Source organism: Numenius arquata, chromosome 3 (genome assembly GCF_964106895.1).
Source record: "Numenius arquata chromosome 3, bNumArq3.hap1.1, whole genome shotgun sequence".
Taxonomy (NCBI): domain Eukaryota; kingdom Metazoa; phylum Chordata; class Aves; order Charadriiformes; family Scolopacidae; genus Numenius; species Numenius arquata.
In genome coordinates, this window is record NC_133578.1 from 39,618,167 (window position 1) to 39,635,609 (window position 17,443).

Sequence of the window (17,443 nt, forward strand, 5' to 3'; positions counted from 1 at the left end):
ATATTATACATGAATCACAGAATAAAGAGCCTTCTATAGAAGACATCACTCTATTGGGAGCACATTCTAAGTGGCACATTCAATGTGCATTTAATTTTAATTTACAGTATGTGTTCTATACCCAGTACGCTGCCTGTATCAGTTTTTGTTTTCATAACCTATTCCTGACACCTAACAAGAACGAGGAGTGCTGCTCCAGGATTTGGCAAGAAGGAACAGGTTGTGGATGAGCAGGTTTCTCTGACTCACCTACACGGATCAAGAAGGAAAAATAAAAGGGAGAGGGTGGAGATTGGGGGAGGGTGGTTGGGGGAGAGAGAGGAGTGACGTGTTCTTTTGGATGCGGTGTGTAATGCAGCTGGCAGACTGCCTGCTCGCGGTGCCACAGAGTTCCAGACATGCCAGTCCAGCTGACTCAGCTCTTCGGAAGAAGGAAAAGGAAGGGAGAAATTTCACAAATGTTTCTGGTATCTGAAGGATGGGGATAGCTAGGCTCTCTTCGAGGATTTTCGAACCTCTTTCACAGCAGGGACTCAAGCGGTATCCCCAAAGAGGTATTAGAGAGAGATGCTCACTCGGTAACCCTGTACAGAACTCTTTATGCTTGTATCAAATCATGCCTCTGTGGTTGCTGGAAAATTCAGTAGCACAGCTTCATCCCACAAACCAGAAACGTCAGGCCTTTCCTAGCCAAGGCTAGCTGCTCTCAGACAAGCCACTGTCTCCAAGGAGACGAGCAAAATGCATGCACATGAAGGGTATCCAAGTGAGAGAGAGTCTATGGCCCATGTCACTTCTCTATATAAAAATTTCATCATCAGATTCTCAGTGTGTATCCTTTGCATGTGATTTATTTTCTAGAAAGAGCTTAAAGCCCTTAAATAGTCTGGGCTCTGCCTACCTGTGAGACCAGCTGTATCCCAGGACACAGTACCGTGGCATAGGCAGCTCAGAACAGCCCTGGTCCTCTTTAACTGGGGGAGACTCTGTGCTGTCCTAGACTTCCACTCCAAACTGAAGAGGCAGGAGGAAGAAAGTCCATATTTCCCAGCAAAAGGAACAGAAACACAGGCTGTCAAAGCCCCTAATTCTCACTGAAATCAAGCAGACCTCAATGCTTTTGAGGATAAGGGCCACAGTGAACTGGCAGAAAAATCAGCACTGGGATGAGCTTATCTTAATTTTCCGGTCAGGATCCTCACCACGGGCTCTCGACCGTTTCAGAGCATGCGAGAGCATTCACGTCTGTCTCACTGGAAGAGAGGGCAGGGACACGCGCTTGGAGAGCACATTCTCCCATCTTTAATATAGAGTAGCTGCCTCTCTGGGCAGGAGTCATCTCAGGGCAGCAGCATCCCAGGGAACCCTGTTGCCTGACATCGAAAATCCTACTGAATTACTCTGCCCCGCTGGTGCCTCAGAGCTTCCCACAGAGGTACAGCGACTCTTGCATATTTAATATAAAAAGAATGAACAGCCTTTAGGCAGAGGCTTTTCCGAAGGCGAGTGCTTTGCAGCGCACAGGTAACTGCGTGGATGGGGAACGTCCCAGCCAGGTGCTCTTTGTCAAAGTTTCAACAGGCAGGGCCTCAACAGCATTTCTCCAGCTTCAGGAATGAAGATAGAGATCTGGTCTCTCTGTTGCAAGGCACAGAGGGAACTTGGGGCACCCTGTCTGAAATCAACACAGCACAAGTTATGCAAAACATGTGTGCAACTGGCATCTCTTGTGTAATCCTGGCTGTAATCAACCTCTCTAACCACTCCAGAAAGGAAGGAGGGGCAGAGGGTGGAGAAAGTTCACACTTAGATCAAATAGAAAATGGGAAAATATCCAGAGAGCTTTAGTCAGGTAAAAACACAGTTCCCTCTCATGGGAAACCTCCAGGACAAGTTTCCTTGAACTTCATACAGGGTTATAAATAGGAGGAGAGTCACACAGAGTTCAGTACAGGTTCACTGTAAAAAAAAAAAAAAAACAACCAAAAAAAAAAAACCAAACAACTAGATGTTCTCATTTTCCTTCTTGAGTGATATCCATCAATATCTTAGCTGTAAGCCAATTCATAATTACAGGTTGCTGAGAGCTCAGGAGAATACAGCAGCAGCAGCTTTCTGCAGCTCTGCTATGGCATGGTGTTAACTGGGTTATTTTTTCCCCCTTTAGTTTCTCTCGACTTCCTTTCCAGATGGCAAAAATACCTCTCTTACACCTTAAAGCACTCAAATATTAACAAAAATGTCAGTGGCTGTTCTCCATTTCGCACTGCCCCATAAAACAGCTCTGAGATAGCAGTGAAAGACGGCCTCAAACCACCGTTTGATTCCAAGCTCAAACTTTCTCAAGCTGAAAGGTTTCACAAACTCCTTCAAGAACTGACAAAGGCCAGCTCCAAATGCTGGATCTCCTTTCCTCAGAGGCAATATGCAAGAGCTTTTTGCCCTTGAAAATAATTTTCCCAGGAGAAAAAAATAAATACATTTTTCCTCCTTAGAGCCACTGTGGTATTTTGCTGCTCAAACCAAGTACCTGCAAGAAGGGTCTTGATTTTGCTGAGACACAGCTTCATCAAGTCAAACCCATGTTTTCATCTCAAGTGCAGAAAAAAGCTCTCAGTCACCTCTTGGATCTCTGTTCTACAAAAACCACTGTAGCTACTACTCAGAAGGCTGCCTCTGGAGCAGGAGAACTGAGGACTCCACGTCCCTCAAGGTTATTCTATCGCAATGAGACACCCACCTCCCAAAGATGGTCTGGAGCCCTGCTGTGCAACGCCTATGTTTAGAGCTGCATCTTAAATTCTGGTTTTGTATGTACATATGCCAACTTGAGCATAAAAATATTGGATTTGTGAAACAACCCCCGACGACAAGGAAAACAAGGCCAAAAGAGGCCTCTATAGCTTGAACTTAAAGGAGCAAAGGACTACATATCTTTAAATATCTAAGCTACTAGATCCTTACCTGCCAAGCCTGTCCATAGTAGTTCTGGTTGAGAAAGAAAAGTGATTCACACGAAGCTACCTTGGTGCTTAGGTACCTGAATTTGCAAATTGGGCCTCACAGGGTTTTTTTTCTTATTTTGTTTTCCCATCACTGAAAAATGGATAACGAGGCAACAACACAAACCCACTTCACACAGGATTTGGGCTGATGAAATAAGATAGGGTTCATAAAAGAAACAAGATGCAAAAATTGCAGGCTAAGTAGTAAGTCTGTTAGCATTATGAATAATCACCTTACTATTGTGTCTAAGATAATCACGCCGGTATCAAGGTATAATACCTCAGTGGTTACTGTAACAATACAAAGTTATTATTCCTTCCACTTTGTAATTATCTCATTTCACTATTGCACAAAGGCTAAGTAAAACTAAGGAGATAATATACAACGCTATGCAGCAGGGGCACCAGCAGCGCTGGAATACTCTGCTACATACTTATATGACCTTCATTGCAGCAATACATGTGTGCCTTGCGTGCATCCTGCCCTCTCGCCATCACGACAAGATCGAGAAGTGCTCTTATTTCGATTTCACCAACAGGCAACTGAGGCAGAGATGAGGTTAAGGAGTCTGCATCCGTACTGGCCCACGTTTCCAAATCATAACATGACTTTACAATTTACGTCCCTCATAAATGAGTGAATAAGAGTAGCAAAAAATTCAAAATTAGTAATAAAAAAAAAGAGATGAGAAGACTGGAAGACAAAGAAAGACTAGAACAGAATCAACGCCAGACGTACGACTACAGCCTATCACGGTGTAAACTGAGCACAGGAATTACTCACAGTCACAGAAGACAGTGTTAGGAAGAGCAATAATCTGCAGCAAAAGAAAGGACAGTTTAGGTTAAATATCAGGATGAGAGTTACAGCGATAAAAAGCAGATGGGAAGTGGAACTGTCTCCCTAGGGAGGCGATAGAAAAACAGTCTCTCTGTTTAAAAAACAGGTTAGGCATGCTGTTTAGAAGGACTGCTCCTCTATATGCAGCAGTCTTAGCACATTCATCTGTGTTTTTTTGATGCCAGAGAAATTCCTCATATAGCACTGTGGCAGAATAGAAGCCCAGAGGAAGAAGTCACTGTCTCATTTGCTCCTCCAAAGGAGGATGGCTGGCATAAGAACTGGCACCACCCAGCAGTGGAGAAATGTCCATTTTCTCTCCAAATAGCATCCCAGTAAGGCAGGACCAGGTGCTTTGTTCTGGTTGTATGTGGCCTGAGGCTACACAAAGAGGGACAGAATCTGGCTGATGATGCCAGGATGTGAATTGCTAATGTGGAGGGGAGACAGAAAACATGCAGAAAACTGGACATCAGCAGTCCTGTCCCTAACACACACGTCCATCTTGTCACAGAGAGCCCAGGCAGAAGAAAGGAACCGGTCAAAATTAACGAGGGGCGATCCCCTGTGAATCTTACAGCATGCTGACACTGTCTAAGCAAGGACCTTGTTACCCTCAAGTACTGGGGTGCTATACGACCTTCTGGATGAGGTGACACCAGGTTCAGGAAAGGGCAAAGGACGCCCTGTCCTCTCTTTGTGGGCACCACGTTACACTGCAGAACCGAAATCTGTCCTGGGGAAACTTTCCCTCACGGTGAAGCTGCAGTGTTGGGCCATTAGTACTCCTCCCTATTTTGGGATGCAGGACCTCTTGCCTTAACACAAAACTCATCCTTGTCATGGGTCCAGAGACTTAACCTGACACCAAACACACAATTTTGCCACTCTGTCTCATTAAGGAGAGGACATCTGGATGATCAGGGAAAGGAGGAGCCAATGCAACCTCCCTCCAGACCTGCTCTCCTCCTCTCTGCTGAAGAACGGAGGACTTGCTGGTAGACCTGCAGGTGGCAGAGACACAGCAAGGCCACATTCCACTGAGAGATAGAGCAGGAGGCACCAGACTTGTCTCACAGATACCATGATAAATCTTAGTACCCCATCTTGCTGTGAACTGATATTTAGAATGAGGATACTCCCATGGTGTCAGGGTGTCTGATCACTAGCAGGGTGGGTGAGTTTTTCTCTATTCAGCCAATTTACAGGCAGCCCCCCCCCCAGGCACTAAAAGAACAGGGCATCTCCTGCTTACACTGAGGCACCATGAGAAGCAGGGAGACACACAGTGTCTGTCATCTCAATCATACCTCGCTAGAGAGATAAAAGAAAAAAAAAAAAAAGAAAAAAAAACAACCAAAACCAAGAGGTGTGGGGGGAAAAGCTGATACCCAGTCCTGAGAGAGATTCATGAGGCTGGTACACAGCACCTTCAAATACAAATCTACCTTTGCTCGCCAGAACCACTCTCTCCTGTTACTCTGTCTTATCTGTTGGAAACAGATCTCCTGGGTTGAACAGTCAAAGATTGATCCATAACTGCTGCAGATAAGAATAGGAATCTTTATGGAATTTCAAAACTTCCAAAAGTCCAACAAGGAAAAAGTGAACACTTACTGCTTTGGGTGGAACTATAAGTTTTCATGAGTTCCCCCCTGAAAGCAAAACCCAAATGTACTTTTTCTGGAAAGATCGTAATCCTACAAAATCTTTAAATCAAAGATGGTTTCTCAGTGATAATTATTCTCTGTAGAAAAGGCTTAGCATGACTGAGCTTGTATACTGAGATAATTCTGAGCACGTAAGAGATGATCTTTTCATATAGCTGATACTAATACTTGTCACAGTAGTGCTCTGGAGATGAAGAGGACCCCACCACTTCAAGGATCAGGCTCAGATAGGGCTTTCGTGAAGCATGGGATAAAAGTTGGCTCTACAGAGGATTAAATTTTAAATAAGGATGCCTAGGGGATGAAAGATCTGGCATACCAAACTCCTACCCTTGTACACATTTTGATCTTACCTTCCAAAAATGCACATACAAACAATATGGAAAGCAGAATACCAGAGATTTTAGACACTCTACAACACAGAGCGAAGGCCTCTAGGTACTGGAAGCATTAATGAGAAAGCAGAGCTGCTGCAGAATTGTGTACATGCTAATAACAGTTTGGAACCTGGAGTCTGATAAGAAAAACACAAAATTATTTTGTGACGAGGTTAATTCCACTGAGTTTAACCGAAACAGCATAAGAAAACCTGAGAGGAAGAGCAACTCTGCCTGATTAAACAGAGCTCTAAGTATCAGATCAACAGAATAAATGCCCACCGGCTCATCACAACTGAGGGAAGATGCTGTTTGCTAACCTATTTGCAGAACTGGGATTTGTATGCAAAACATCCCCTCCGCCCCTTCACACACTTGCTTCATTTTTCACAGAGAGTATCCTACTTGTCCACATTTAAATTTTTTTCCCCGTTCACAATGTGTTTGAGTCAGTCCAGCTCAGAGTGTAGTGTGAATTTCAGGTCCCAAGATTCTTCTAATTATGATGTTCACATCTTCAAAAACAGTTACAGAGTAGATACTGGGCCTTTTGAGAGTGGAGATGTTAATAGTGGTCAAAGCATCTTCAAGGTGAAAAAAGCAGTTTAAAGCATTGACTCTATTATTTTTAATAACCGTCCTTGCTGCTGTTTCAATGATTCTCTCTGGCTTTTGACAGGCAGGACTTCATGCACAGCATTGTGTCTTTTAGCACTGTGCTCGCTCATCCAATTTTTCATCTGGACCTAGACCCTCACAGGTGGAATGACTCTCCCAAACATGTACTGACTCAGGCACGTCGTCAGAATTCGGATCCAGGTTCCTTTTGCCTCTGAGCACAGTTGCACACACAGATATCACTTGTCAGTTCTGCTGTCACAGCCATTCAATTGCAGGCGTGTAGGACATCTGGAACGGCTCACTACCACTCAAGAGGAGCTGAGAAGAAAGTCCTTATGGAGAAGAAGAGATGAGAAAGAAAGACTCGCAAACGAAGAAACAGAGTTACAAAACTACCTTTCCACGAACGGGGCATTTTCCTTTTTAATTATACATGCCTTTTATCTTGTGCACTGTACATAGTTTGCTAAGATTGTGCTTTTGGGAGTTTTTGCCTAAGCCTTTCTTTTCAAAACAAATGCTTCACTGCTCTTCTTTTGCAAATAAAATGATGCCATTAGTTCAATGCTATTGAAGAGCTGGGCAGTAACAAACAATGTGCAGCAGCAATGCAAGAAGAAGAGGGGGAGGAAAAAGCAAGTATTTGTTAAAAGCAGAAAAGGGAAGAAAAAGCATTTTCTAACCAGGAAAGAAGTAGCTTGGAAGCAAATTTTAAAATGTGTTGTGAGGAAAAGCTTCTGTGACAGGAAAAAATAATGATCTGACTACCCATTTTTAAGGAAGAAATAAACAGTAAAACTGCTTTCATATATGAATAACACTTACATACTCCCACAGTAAGGGAACATGATTGAAGTTGCCAAGATAAAGAGAAAAATCAGGAAATTCCAGAATTAAGGTTGCCTGAGAAGGCTTCTCCTAGCCAGTTTGTGTGTATGCACGATGAGACAGTCTTTTAATCACAAAATAATTTGCTCACAGGACCATTCTTGCTTAGTGCAAAGAATGGATGGATGGTGCTCACTTAATGAAAACCTATTCTGTGCTTTGTTTTCCCCTTAGCAAGTGATCCTATCCCTCATTTACGGCTTACTGCCCAAGGCCCGCTCGGAAAACTAATGCACTGATGTTTTCTACAGGCTCTTCCAGATTACTCATCATTGCAGCCTTGACTTTTTTAAGAACTATCAAAGCATTTATGTTTACAATAGCATTATGAGAGGAGAGCTGACTTGGCTCCATTTTAGACACAAGAGAAATTCATGTCCAAACATAACTGCCAATTTTACGTGCTCATTTGAGGATGCCTGGCTTTTCAGGGTAAAACAGCATCAGGTTGTACGTCATATCTTTCAAAGTACGAAGGTCAACATCTAGATGCTTCAACTATCAGGTTGATCTGTCAGATCAACAGTCTTCCTTAAAACTTCTGGGTTTTGTTCATTAATTGCCCACAGTAGAATTCCTCTCATCTGTTTTCTATCTGCCTTTGTCTCGTTGTGCAATTCTAGAGATGCTGGAGATGACGGGCACGTCTCAGGGTGAGACAGCAGGTACTCTGTGACTGCTGTCAGGAGATGGGGTTTGTCTGGATGTTTTCCTCTTTAAAAAACAGCAAAAGCTAGGCAAGGTGAAGCCAATCCCTGCTGGTTTGTCAAATGCATCCTGCAGAACGGGGCTACCAACTTTTGCCCCAGCCCTCCACAGCCTGTTCCTATAGTCACGTCCTGGAAGCCCACTTGGGCACATCCACTGTATTATCTGTGTTGCGGAACTACAGAGTTAATTCTGAAAACAACATCTGAAAGTCCTGTAAGTACCTTGAGGCTCATGCCCACTCTTAGTGTAATTCTGTGCATGAATTTCTCCCCAGGCGTTATCCTACTGATGTCCTGAAGGCATCATTATATTCCTGAAATCAAAGAAGCTGCATGTGGGAGGAAAATATAGACACAAAGTTCATTAGAACTCCATATGTCAGTAAAAGGTAAATAATCGCAGGAGTAAATCACTGCAAGATAAGTCCTTAATTATTTAGGCTTAAACGGCAGCAGCATTACAGATGCAAAGTAATATTTTGTTAACCAGTCATCCTGGGAACACTTATATAGAAAGATATTATTCTGTACAAGAAAGGAAGGCAAAATGTGGATTGTGAAGCTTGGAAACATTTTCAAATAAATAGGAAATAATATTTACAAGTGTGAAGAAAAAAAAAATCTATCCAAAGCAAAAAAAAAAAAAAAGCTGTCACAAATTATTATTTTTTAAAGTTAATAGTAGTTTCAGCTATTTCAGATATCTCCAAGATGCTTCTGCTAATTTCTCTTTGCAGTTACATTTCCCTATTTTTTCACCTTTCCTGTCTTACTGTATAAAAACTCTGCACAAAGCACGGGAAAAATTGACTAACTGGCTGTAGTGAGAGAGTGTAACTGACTAAGTGGTGACACAAAAGTGCTTTCAAATCCATAGATCAAACTATCTCAGAGGGGAAAAAAAAAAAGATATAAAAAAATTCTTCAATTTCTTTCTTGCATACTCTGCCTTCCATAAAAAAATTAGTACTCTAAAACCTTCTTTGGAAAGAAAAAAGAGTGGGGTTTTTTTGATTAACAGCATTCTCTTATTTAAGGAGGGAAAGGACATACAACATAAAAAAGGAAATTGGTCTTGCATTTATGAAATCATGTGCCAGATTCTCAGATGGTGCAAACCAACAGTTCTTTCCTTGCTTAGGGGATGGATGTAATTCCAATCTATATCAGCTGAGGATCTGATCTAAAGAGCTTTCCTCTTCTAAATATAAGCAGATATTCAGACTCACCTCAATTTAGACATTAAGTGTACCAGACTGAAAGTGGGTTCAAGTCTTATATTTCGAAATAGTTTTCAACCCCTTCTTTATGTATTTTATCCGATATCCTGTTTTATGGTCAGAACGAGCAGAAGATGTAAACATTCAATGAAGTTTACTAGATTTGCTATACCTTCAACATCTACTCATGGACTTCGACGCGTGCTTTATTAAAGCAGAATGTGCTTGCGTATTACACTGATACGAAACTGTTTAAAATCTCTAAGGAACATCTACCCATATTCTCCACGAACCACGTTCATGTACGTATGCATAAACCAACCAAGCTTGCCTACATGACAGGGACAGAAAGACACCGTAACTCCCATACTCACGTTCAGATCGGCATTTCACCTTCGTGTGGGCAGGAGCCAGATTTTAGGGCAATATCTCAGGTTAACTCTTCATCTGTGAGTGCTACCCCAAGAATTTTCTTGGAGAGTATTGTGGGAGCCCTCTGCTGAAAACTGTTGTAGCTGACTGCTTAGAGGGGTGAAACTTTCCCCACTGAAAACAAAATGTAAAATTACAAATTGAGCACAGCTGGGCACAGCTAAGTCAGTTAGGGAAGGAGCTCCAGGGGAACTCGTGTGTTTAAGCAGCTTAGGTGCCTTCTGAAAGTCCCACACCTTTACATTTCACCTTCATGCAAAAAGCAGAAACATCAGTCATGTACTTTTCACACAGGAAGAACAAACAATCTCTATCAATGGCTGTATCTAGGTAACAAAATCTATATTCATATTATGAAAACAATCTTTAACCACAATGTTCATGTATTGTGATGTGGGCTATTTTATGTCACAACTCTCTTTTGTATTTTAATTGTGAATATTTTTATCGTGTTTTCTTTTTTACTAAATTTCAAGTTGAAACTACAGTTATGGTCAGATATGTGAAAATTACAACTCACAGTTCCACAGACATTTTCTCTTCTGACTTTCAGATCTTATCTCTCAACTGACAACTCTCAAGCAATTCTCTCTTAGCCTAAGTCCCACACTTGCACACTCCCTTGGAAGCTCATCCTTTCTGTCAGCAGTACGTTTGCAGAAATACAACCTCCTGCATACTCCAAAGTCGACCTGGAGAAGCTTATCCTTTTTCATTCCTGGAAATGTCAAGGCAACTCCAATATCCTAAGACCAACCTAATGCTCATAAAACAGAAACCTCTACCGAAGTGGGGCTGACCCCGTAGAAGAAATGAGTACAAAGAGCCAGGAAGCTCCATGATTACATTTTCACATGCAAAGTTTCTGTCTGTGGCTGCACTTCAACCACTGTGTTTCAGCAGTCACACATTTGTTAACACCGCAAAAAAATTCATCTGTAATGCTGTCACTTGTATGCAGTCCAATTATCTCTGCTCATTCAACAATGAAAAACACAGTCTCCTATAAATGGCCTGGACACAGAGTTGAACATCCTAGAAGATAAAAAAGTGCAGCGAGTCAAGATCTTACTCGGGAGTCCTACACAAATGAGTTAGTGGGCAGAATGCAGCCCCTTGGTGTAGCTTACAGGGACTAGAAACACATCTGATCCTGATCACCAGGGCTACCAACGTGACTATTAACGTGCAGTTACATGATGGGTATTTCTTCAGAACATATCAAGAAGCTCTTATCAAGTAGACTTGATACGTGACGCTATCAAGCAGCAAGGCAAGACAAACCCAATTTCTCTCCGCCACCTTCTGCTCTAGGGCGAGTGCCGTGGCTGCCATGAATTAGGACTTTACAGCAAGATGTAACTGAACCGAAAGTGCAATTAGAAGGTTTTTGAAAGGTGAACAAGTATGAACTCCACCAGCATATGACATTTATTAGATGAAGAAATGGGTATGAACTACAAAGCAGGCTTCCAAGAGCACACAGTTATTCTTTTCAATCTTTGGAATTTCACAGCCACTTTGGGGCTGAGTGTGTCAAAACAATCTGCCAGTGAAGCCTGGATACACCCAAGGAGACATTCAAAGGGAAATGCGATAGCATCAGCAGAGGAGTTCAGTTACACAAAAGGAGAGGTGTGGCTGAACCACAACTTTTCTGATTCACATCAAGGCTTTCCCAAAGTTCAGAGCTTCGCTATCTGAAGAGGATGGTACAGACCCAGAGCCACCAGGAACACAGTTACTTTCACAACCTGCTTCCCTTGAACAGTAACAACAAAGGAAAAAACAAGAGGTAAGAGAAGACAAGGTGGGCTCACCAGAGTGCGTCCTGAGGTGTCCTGTGAGGGCGTCCCTCCGTCGGCAGGCATAGCTGCAGAAGGGACATTTGAACGGTTTCTCCCCAGAGTGCAACTTGATGTGCCTCAACAGGTTCCCCTTCTGGGTAAAAGAAGCTCCACACTGGTTACAGTGGAAGGGGCGTTCACCTGGAAGGGAAATGGAAGGGAGAGAGCTGTCAAGAAACATTGGAAGATGCATGGAGCCCGTTATCCCGCTCTTTGTACCAGTGCCATCTTACATAGGCAAGGTCCCCACCCACCATCATCTCACAGCACTTGCTAAAGTCAGAGGCTGTTTCTTTTGCACAAAAGGCAAAGCCTCCAATAGCGATTTGGGGCTCTTGATTTCTGCAGCATCAGCTTGAGGTGATTAACAGCCTGATTTTCATAAAGTTCTCCACCTCAGAAGTTTTATCCTTCATAAAAGATGAGCTCTGCCCAAAATTTATATCCATAACTGTGGTTTTGTAGTATTTATCTCTATGGTTTTCCACTTATTTTTAGCATAGGCCCAATCCACGTGAGTATTTAGAACTCACCGTAACAATTGGACTTAGACAGAAGGTAAGGTCTTTGCTTCAAACCAAATCTTTTGCTTACATTTACTTTAATTGAAATCCCCTTTTAAAGGCTGCTTTGCATTGCTAGAGTGGTATGAAGGGAATCAATGCAAGTGAGGATCAGGCCCACAAACTTTGGGCAGTAGCAAACACTGAGAAAAACCTAACACCATTAAACTGTGAAATGAACAAATTTGTGTTTAAGTAAAACTAACTCAAAAGACTTATTTGATGAAAAAGAAAATATTATCAGAAAATTGAAATCTTACCCTCTCACTCCATGCATTCACACACACACAAGCAGAACTTGGTTTGATGTTAATCCTTCATATTTGCCCTGGACAGGGGGAATTGGGTCCATAAAAACAAATGCCCTTTTTTTTTAAAAAAAAAATTGTTATTTAGAGGAAAACCCCTGTCAAACTCACACAGGTTTTGTGAAATATTCTCCAAACCATACTGTATGTTAACATCTGTTGAGGACACTCAGTCTGTTCCAGCATTCTTGGGCAGGCAGTCAGCTCTAGTCATCTACATACGTCCCACCAGGTACAGTGCAAATCAAGAGGGCACAAGCATATACTCATGCTGGCCACTCGCCTAAGCACTTGACTGCACCTGGGCTCTAGATGCTGAAACGTTTTCACCATCTAAAGCCCCAGTTCAACAAGGTCTTGAACATCAGATTTCAGATGTATGCAGTCTCATTCATTTTTTTAGCGTTATCACCTATTACGGAGCCTTGGTCAACGTGTGGTGGGACTTTCTGAGGTTGATTCATTGGCCTGAAGCACAGTTCTCATGAAGAACAAACACGTTCTGTATCTGCCACATCTTTCCAAAGCTTTTTTCAAGTGCTTTAATATGATTACTCCCTTGCTGGACCAAATCAACATTATGTTTTTATCAAAGTAGTTCACGTGTCTAGTGTGAAGTCCAACATATGTCTGTCCATTCAAATGGAAAGAGGGAGGAAGAGACCTCTTACAGATGTCCACAAGCAATTCTTGCTTCTGTGGTTGAAATCACTGCCGGCATTTCAGTCCTGCCAGGAGGTCAGCAGAAGGTAGATGTGCCATATATATGCCATACCTCTGCAACTTCACTCCACGCGTGTGAGCTGCAATTACATCTGAAACCACTTGTAGATGCACTGAAAAAGATACTAAGGTTCCTACAGTCTTGCCAAGAACGTTACGGAGTAATGATAAAAAAAAATCAGGGCATAAAGCTCTTCTGAACACGAGCTCATTGGAATTGATAAAGAGTTTGTGGTTTCCCTTTTAAACTCCCACACTATACTTAGAGGATCTGATTAGCCATTATCTTCTTTTCTATCATTTCAAAATGTCCATAGCAGAGATATGTAAAGAGACTGCAGTAGAAAAATATATGGGTTTTTTTCTTTTCTGTTTTGTTTTTGCTGTCTGAGAAAACAGGCAAAACCCCTTCCTTTGACACGTTTCTCAGCATTCAGGAATGATAGCTTCAGTTTCAGGATGACAACATTAAAGAACGTAGCGAGTTTCTTACCGAGTCTAAAGTCTTTCCTTTTATTCCTGCTGTATTTAAAACTATGCAGTTAATATGTTTTGCCCACTACATCACCCACTTATGTTTGACATTTTGGAAGCCGCATATGAGCAGTTATTCCTCAATAAACTGGCAGCCGAAGAGATGCTGAAAGGCTTTGGTCAGGAATTCAAATAGTCACTGCACTACAGTTCAGTGGCAAAGATGACATGAAAAGATTCACCACAAAGTCACCAATAGCCTGCTCCTCTCTTGCAAAAGACAGAATCTGCTACCATGGCACATCTTACCTTAAATAACCTTTGATCTATTTAAAGCTAGTATGAACTCATTTTTCCTACTGAGTTAATTCTGGGTAAATAACTGCTTTGATCTGCTTATTATACTTTTGTCCAATCATTTGATTCCTCCTCCTTGTTTAAGCTGCAGGCTTGTGGGACGACCATAATTTCAGTCACACCTTCACGCTATTGATTAGCAGCTTTTACATGTAGCACAGCTAATCTGAGAGACAATTATCCAATAGAAGGGTGCACAAAAAAAGTACAAACTGAATAATAAGATGATTTTGCTGGTTTTCCAAGAACTCTGCTGTCTGATGCCTACTCCAGATAGAAGCAAACCAGCTTTCTTTATCACTTCAGTGCCTTGAGAAGACTGTTTTCCAATTATTTCTCCTACTGCCTTTTCCTAGTAGGTTTGTAAGCAGTTCTCCGTATCATTATTTCCTAATACCAAAATAACAACCCTGACATCCTTATTCACTTCCCTTACACTTCTGTGAAAAGTAAAAGTTTTTTATTGATGGGCTGAAATTAATCACACTTCAAACTAAACATCCACTCATGAAAAGTCTTTACCTAAATACATTTCTTCTCTACATGTCAGTCTCTGACTGTGTTTAAAATGTTTTCCTATCTTTGGGGGTGATGGCAACAAAGACGTACCAGAAACTATAAACCTATTAAACAAGTGGCCTACACAACTACAAGAGGCTCCTGATAATAATACGCACAGTGTGCATTTCACAATTACAGCTAAGTATTTACTGTTTGACTCTAATAAACTTACACTGATTTATTAAAATAAGAACTCCTTATTAGAAGGAGATGTACCGAAATATGACTAAGCAAGCTTTTTGCTTTTCAACACTGGAAATTATGTGACTGCAAAATATTTTTAGTCTACTTTACGTATCAAACCTTTTCTGTATTTTAGAGCTAAATCAGGGCAGAAAAACCTCAAACCTTAGGATTAAAAAAAAAAAATAAAGAGTTTCTGAGTGGGGAGAGGGGGAGGAACAGCTAACCAAACAAAAAAGATGTTTCTTTTCAACTCCAGATCTAAGATCTAAAGCCAGACAAAACCAAGAATGCCTAAAAAGCCTTTTTCTCCAGCACAGGGAATTTAATTATCTAAAGTTACTTCAGGAATGGACGAGGCAAGGTAAGCCAGAGCTGCAAAGTATTACCTTTCATAAAGGCTTAGCAAGATGGGCTTGTGCCAGGGAACAGCCCTGATAATTAAATTAAATTAATAAAGAAATACATCCATGGGGTTTTATCATTTCACAATTAAATAAAGTATAAATTAAAAGGTATGATTTGAATTATTTACCTCTAAAACACAGTAAAATACTGCTGAAACTTCACAGTTCATTTTTTAACATGCATCCATTACAGCTATGTCTCCTCCAGGAAAAATAATAATGAAATATTACTGCTCTTTAGCTACACCACTATCTAAAGTACACAAGTTAACTTGCTGTTGTGTAAACAAAAACCGAGATGAAAGGTGAAGTGGAGGGTCTGAGTCAGGGTTATTAACAAGACACGGTCATTGCATAAGTATCTTTAATATATGGCAGCTGGCTGGAGGCTTCATAGCACAAGCTACGAACGCTGTGTAGCTGATACAACCTGAAACCAGGCGAATGAACTGATTAACTTCCTACAAACAGCTTTCAGATTTTACCGTGTATGTGTCAAATGTTATTTCAAAAAGCGAACCAACTCCTTTTTCTGCTTAATTGGAAGCTTCCCCGCACAATAACTCTCCTTTACCACCTCAGCACGGAAGTGCTGCGCAGAAGTTTCAGTATGAGTTATCCTTCTTCGAATTTCATGCTGCTGCAAAATACATCACTGATATTTTCTGTATCAAAACAGAAATTTAACTGAGGATAAAGAGCCTGCAGGCCTCGCAACCAAAGAGACTTAAGATTTTCGTAACCCTTGGCTGCTAACTTTTGTCCCTTTGAAATAAAATGGAGAGACTCACAAAACAGTAAAGTTCTCATTAACAGCGAGGCCTGGTTATTTCTACTGCTCAGATCTTTTCTTGGGAATGTTTTAATTACTTCTTTTTTTTTAAAAAAAAACAAACCCACGCTGGTTTTAAAGTCTCTTCACAGTAGCAGGAAAAGCCCGGACAGAGTCCTCCTAAATGTAAGAACCAAGTACAATGGGACTACATTTAATATCTGTCCTAGTTAAATGTATATCTAAGATCTCAGCTTTCTTTGTTTGGCACATACTTTTGATATGCAAAGGACAGCTTAGGTGCTTCTCAAACAGGATTTTTTTTTAAACCTCAACGCAAAATTACTGTGCCCATGCTGCCATCAGAAAGTATTTGCTCAAACTAATAATATTGATTTTCACCGTTCCGTAGCAGGCTTTTTGTTAATATTCAGTTGAAATGAAACATTTCTCCTGATTCATCAGGTGCTGCAACTGCTCTCATTCTGCTCTGTCCCAGGAGCACAAATGAAATATTAGCTGTGCTACCAACATACTGACAGGCAGCGAGTCCCAACCTGCCTTTACCCAAGCAAAAAGGAGCAGCAGATTTTGCTCCATTCCTGTATTTGTTATTCTGGGTACTATCTAGTCTGCATACCTACTTACTGTTCCATCACATTCACTTAACTGGCTGCACGGCCCTTAAAAATCAGTGATTTTACTAGGGTTTTTTGTTGGAAAAAACCTACTTCCAGATTGGGCAATTTATTATAAAACTGTAGAGACAAATCTCTCATGAAAAATTCCTAGGAAATCCTGGGTGATTTCCAAGTGTCCTCTGTAAACAAATTTATGAACATATCCTTTAGAGAGAGAAATCCCTCAAGTGAACTGAACAAACCATCAGCAGAGTTCAGCTACTAAGTATTGTGAGTAAAACACATCCTTATGCAGAGAGCGATTTTGAAAATCTAAGCTCTCGTTCCTTACGCTTAAGTAGAAATGAGACTTTTGGAAAAGTTAGATTTAGGAACCTAAGTAGAAATCATCACCGTTAGAAATTTGGCCCTACAGTTTTTGATTCAGTGCCATATCAACTCTTATTGCAAGAGGTACCCAGCCTGCACTAGGTTACAAATTACAAATTAAACCAAATAGAACCTTTTTACTAGAAAAATAAGACAGGTAGTCCAATGGAGTTAACTGTAATGTGTTAATATGACCATTTGTTTAAATTTGTTCCTCATTAGCTGCTTCAGGCATAGAAGTCTTTTATACTGAACAGCATGATTGAGTTTTTCCTCATTAATTAATTGTGTCCCAAAAACTTGAACTCTGCATGCAAAACAAAAATTAAATGGCATTCAGAGTTCCAGTGTTGCATATGTTCAATTATAATGTTATGGATGCTAAAGCAGAACTTAAGGATTTTCCTCACGGGCACATAATGTATCTCATTTCACTGACTTCATGGTACTAAAATGCATGCGGAGTGCAAGCAA

The 17,443-nt window shown here is 41.1% G+C and overlaps 1 protein-coding gene across 6 annotated transcripts in view; it reads right to left on the bottom strand.

The window, feature by feature from the left end:
* Positions 1-17,443, bottom strand: part of IKZF2 (IKAROS family zinc finger 2) — a 108,309-nt gene that overhangs the window by 26,009 nt on the left and 64,857 nt on the right. For all 6 annotated transcript variants that reach the window (XM_074146051.1, XM_074146056.1, XM_074146053.1 and 3 more), the window contains one exon: positions 11,585-11,752. In XM_074146051.1, the coding sequence (XP_074002152.1) occupies positions 11,585-11,752 (168 nt within the window). The remainder of the gene's footprint in view (positions 1-11,584; positions 11,753-17,443) is intronic.